Genomic DNA, 4,828 nt, shown 5'->3' with positions numbered 1-4,828 from the left:
TTCTGAGCCATCCGTCTGCCCAGCGCCTTCTGAGCCATCCGTCTGCCCAGCGCCTTCTGAGCCATCCGTCTGCCCAGCGCCTTCTGAGCCATCCGTCTGCACAGCGCCTTCTGAGCCATCCGTCTGCACAGCGCCTTCTGAGCCATCCGTCTGCACAGCGCCTTCTGAGCCATCCGTCTGCCACGAGCCATTAGAGCCGCCCGTCTGTCCCGAGCCATTAGAGCCGTCCGTCAGTCAGGAGCCGCTAGAGCCGTCCGTCAGTCAGGAGCTGCCAGAGCCGCCAGCCAGTCAGGAGCTGCCAGAGCCGCCAGCCAGTCAGGAGCTGCCAGAGCCGCCAGCCAGTCAGGAGCTGCCAGAGCCGCCAGCCAGTCAGGAGCTGCCAGAGCCGCCAGCCAGTCAGGAGCTGCCAGAGCCGCCAGCCAGTCAGGAGCTGCCAGAGCCGCCAGCCAGTCAGGAGCTGCCAGAGCCGCCAGCCAGTCAGGAGCTGCCCTACAGTCAGGAGCTGCCCTACAGTCAGGAGCTGCCAGCCAGTCATGAGCTGCCCTACAGTCATGAGCTGCCCTACAGTCATGAGCTGCCCTACAGTCATGAGCTGCCCTACAGTCATGAGCTGCCCTACAGTCATGAGCTGCCCTACAGTCATGAGCTGCCTTACAGTCATGAGCTGCCCTACAGTCATGAGCTGCCCTACAGTCATGAGCTGCCCTACAGTCATGAGCTGCCCTACAGTCATGAGCTGCCCTACAGTCATGAGCTGCCCTACAGTCATGAGCTGCCCTACAGTCATGAGCTGCCTTACAGTCATGAGCTGCCCTACAGTCATGAGCTGCCCTACAGTCATGAGCTGCCCTACAGTCATGAGCTGCCCTACAGTCATGAGCTGCCCTACAGTCATGAGCTGCCCTACAGTCATGAGCTGCCCTACAGTCATGAGCTGCCCCACAGTCAGGAGCTGCCACTCAGTCAGGAGCTGCCACTCAGTCCGGAGCTGCCACCCAGTCCGGACCTGCCAGAGCCCCTCAGCCCGGACCTGCCAGAGCCCCTCAGCCCGGACCTGCCAGAGGCCCTCAGCCCGGACCTGCCAGAGGCCCTCAGCCCGGACCTGCCAGAGCCCCTCAGCCCGGACCTGCCAGAGCCCCTCAGCCCGGACCTGCCAGAGCCCCTCAGCCCGGACCTGCCAGAGCCCCTCAGCCCGGACCTGCCAGAGCCCCTCAGCCCGGACCTGCCAGAGTCCCTCAGCCCGGACCTGCCAGAGTCCCTCAGCCAGGACCTGCCGCCCCTTATCCCGGTGCCGCCCCTTATCCCGGTGCGCCCCTTATCCCGGTGCCGCCCCTTATCCCGGTGCTGGCCCTTATCCCGGTGCTGCCCCTTCATTTAGGTGGTTTTAGTTGGAGGGTGGTCATTGGGAGGGGAATACAGAAGCGGGGAGTGACTATGGTGGTGTGGGGACAGCGTCCGGAGCCTGAGCCACCACCGTGGTCAGATGCCCACCCAGACCCTCCCCTGGACTTTGTGCTGGTGCGCCCGGCGTTCGCACCTTGAGGGGGGGGTTCTGTCACGTTCCTGACCTGTTTTCTGTTGTTTTGTATGTGTGTGATGGTCAGGGCGTGAGTTTTGGGTGGGCAGTCTATGTTTTCTGTTTCTATGTTGGTTTTGGGTTGCCTGGTATGGCTCTTAATTAGAGGCAGGTGTTTTGCGTTTTCCTCTAATTGAGAGTCATATTAAGGTAGGTTGTTCTCACTGTTTGTTTGTGGGTGATTGTCGCTGTGTCTGTGTTCGTTGCACCACACGGTACTGTCTCGTCTCGTTCTTTCGGTCGTTCCTGTTCATGTGTTCTTCGTTTCATGTAAGTTCGTAGTTTAGGTCTGTCTAGTTTGTTTTGTTATTTTGTATATTTAGTCAAGTGTATTTCGTGTCTGTCTTCGTCTTACAATAAAGTATTATGTATTCATCACCCGCTGCGCCTTGGTATACTAACTGTCCGAAAGACGACCGTTACATAGCCGCCATGAGACAGCAACCTCACCAGGGTCTGAGCAGTGAGGCACACCATGTCCTGGACAGAGCAAATATTATGTCAGCATCTTGGTATAATGTGGAGAACACACTGAAAATGTATTGTTTGTTACCTTAGTATTACAAATTAGGCCACGACTACTGTCTCGCAGACTACGGTTTAGACAAGCAAAAAAAACAGAAATAAAAAAATAATTCAAGATTGCATTCAGAAAGTACAGGTTTACACTCTTACAAGATAGGATAAGAGACAGGCCGACGGGTAGCATAGCGCTTAAGAGTGTTGAGCCAGTAACCAAAAGGTTGCTGGTTTGAATCCCAGAGCCGACTAGGTGAAAAATCTGTCGATGTGACCTTGAGCAAGGTACTCAACCCTAATTGCTCCTGTTAAATTGCTCTGGATAAGAGCATCTGCTAAATGACAAAACATGTAAATGTAATGGAGAGAGGCCGGCAGGTAAGTACCTGTTGCTCCAGGTTCATGACAGTGAATACACAGTAGTGTCCATTCTCACAGGGGTCTGCGATCCCAGCTGAACCAGGCAAGAAAAGCCCTGTTGGCAGCATCTGCAGGCTCCGCCTGAAGATCACATTGAGGGCTAGTGGCTGTCTGCTGGGGTTGTTCATGACTGCAGAGTGACCCTGGACAGAGAGAGAGAGAGAGAGAGAGAGAGAGAGAGAGAGAGAGAGAGAGAGAGAGAGAGAGAGAAACCGAAAATCTTCACCACGGAAAAACAGACTAAGCAGGCAGGCAGCATCTTGTGCCAGTACACATATTGACTGTTGTGTCAACGCTAAAATAGCAGGGCTGGCCATTATTTTGGCCTCGTAAAGTGCAGTTTGCTTGGGTAATGAATGACACCCAGAGACTCTTGAGTGCGTATCCAACTGCTGAGCAAACCAAAACCTCTCCTCCAAATGAAGCTTGTCAGGAGCATGTCCAGGCAATCCAAATATTATGCCCACACTGAAGTCTAATGAGGACACTAACATATGGGAGTGGTTTTTACACCTCTTCAGGTTCAACACACAAACTCTACAACCAGTTTTCTAAAATGGGGTCAGGACAGGCATACAACATAAAATCGATAAATTGAGTGTATGCAAACTGCTGTTTATGGGGCTCACCAGTAAGTCCAACATCCAGGGGGTAAGGGGTTCAAACCCTGGGAAGCGGGTCCTCAGGTCCTTCAGCAAACTGACCAGGACCTTCACCCTGATAGGCCAGAACCAGACCCCCCCCCCCCCCCCCCCCACACACACACACACACAGACAAATTGACATGTTTGGATAGGTACATTTAACATAAACAATATGTCATTCCAAAATGTACAGGAAAAAAAATAAACTACTGACGAAACCATAGGTGGGTGGGTGTTCGCAGTGGCAGCTCACGTGGAGTGGGAGGCATTTTCTTCAAACCAGCGAGCTTGGCGAACGGCAGCCAGAAAGTTCTGCAGGAGCTTCATATCGACTGTGGAGAAGGGAGGCAGACAGAAATCACTCAATATATCTGGCTAAACCTGCCTGACATTGATGTTTTAGTCCCTCACGTCAGCTATAATAGCAATACTTCAGCGACTGGCTTCTTTGATCAGAGGGTACAGACAGTAGAGGTGAAAGGTTAACAGCTAAACCATTCCCATATCTCTGGATGCCTCCATCCACCCTTCATCCCCCATCCATTGTAAGAGTGTGACTGTTAATCCTCGCTAAACTATATGTACTGTGCACATCAGGCTCCAGCTTGAGCATGTTGTGGGGCACGGTGGCAATGAGGATCTTCACGGTGGCGTCGGCCGAACTGATCTCAAAGCCCATCTCATTGGGCAGCATGGAGAGTACTGGGGAAACATATTCAAACACATACTGTAGTTTACCAAGGTCATAATCTCAGATTGTTTCTGAGGGGAGATGTATGAGGAAAAGACTGATGATAATGTAAAGAAAAGGGATGTGCATTACCTTCCGAAGGGTCCTGTGTGCGTAGGGTCTCCACCACCTTGGTGCCCAGCGCGATCACTGTCTCCACTGGGAGAAACAGTCATATTAGCGGTCAGTTTTGACCGTGTTCCATCCACTACCCCATTTCCTCAGAGTAGTGATTATCAAGTAATAGGGGCATTAGAAATGCATTTAGGTAAAAACTTTCCAGAAGGCAATATCTTCAGAATGACAGCAAGGTCTGCAACATTGTGTCCTGTTGTCATTGTGCCTTTCTTGTAGGAGCCCACCCACCTGTCTCATTTCCTCAATTTCCTAGAGTTAGAAAATTATGAAAACAATGTTACATTCAACTCAACTAACTTGTTTGAAATTCCCTCATCCCTGCATTTGAGGACTCACCAAACTATTTCTCTGTTGAGATCAAATCTGACACTGTAGTACGTACCACTTCATCAGCCCCAGCTGAAACGATGACGTTGTCAATGACGTTGGTGATTCTGTTGACCAGTGACAAGATGGATGACTAGAAGACAGAGAGAGAAGGTTTTAAAACTACTGTCTGATGGCAGTTCTAATGTGCTAGTTTAATTGGTGTCATCCTGGATACTGGTTCAAAATGGGTTAAGGAACACTGGTCTATGAAGCACACAGCGGGAGTGAAGTAACACATCGGGCACCACTAAACTATGGAGTAGGCTGCCACCAAGTGTCTGAAATCAAACTGCCATAAACACACACAACTTCTTGAGCACTTGAAACCCACATCACAGCAACAACAGTTCTTGCCCGTAAACATTGCAGACACATGCCAGATCTTACAACAATTAGGTATTTGTAATGGGAAATTATAGTAACTATATACCT

The 4,828-nt window shown here is 51.2% G+C and overlaps 1 protein-coding gene across 1 annotated transcript; it reads right to left on the bottom strand.

The window, feature by feature from the left end:
* Nucleotides 1–1,508: 1,508 nt before the first annotated feature.
* On the bottom strand, nucleotides 1,509–4,560 carry LOC129857636 (interleukin enhancer-binding factor 2 homolog). The gene is made up of 5 exons (XM_055926083.1): nucleotides 3,983–4,560; nucleotides 3,413–3,861; nucleotides 3,145–3,232; nucleotides 2,482–2,658; nucleotides 1,509–2,056 (listed from the first exon to the last, which is right to left on the bottom strand). The coding sequence occupies exons 2-5, from the start codon at nucleotides 3,484–3,486 to the stop codon at nucleotides 1,952–1,954; spliced, it is 444 nt and encodes a 147-aa protein (XP_055782058.1). The 5' UTR covers nucleotides 3,487–3,861; nucleotides 3,983–4,560; the 3' UTR covers nucleotides 1,509–1,951.
* Between the last annotated feature and the right edge of the window lie 268 nt (nucleotides 4,561–4,828).

This window comes from Salvelinus fontinalis, chromosome 6, assembly GCF_029448725.1.
Source record: "Salvelinus fontinalis isolate EN_2023a chromosome 6, ASM2944872v1, whole genome shotgun sequence".
In the NCBI taxonomy this organism is placed as follows: Eukaryota; Metazoa; Chordata; class Actinopteri; order Salmoniformes; family Salmonidae; genus Salvelinus; species Salvelinus fontinalis.
Note: the sequence above shows the minus strand (reverse complement) of the source record. Positions and strands in the feature narration are given on the sequence as shown.

Bases quoted from the DNA above. Each gene is read 5' to 3' on its own strand.
- LOC129857636 (XM_055926083.1), bottom strand. From the start codon at position 3,486: ATGAAGCTCCTGCAGAACTTTCTGGCTGCCGTTCGCCAAGCTCGCTGG. The intron at 3,233-3,412 runs GTGAGCTGCCAC...CTGGCCTATCAG, and splicing joins GAAAATGCCTCCCACTCCAC to GGTGAAGGTCCTGGTCAGTT. The intron at 2,057-2,481 runs GTACTTACCTGC...TGCTCTGTCCAG, and splicing joins TCATGAACCTGGAGCAACAG to GACATGGTGTGCCTCACTGC.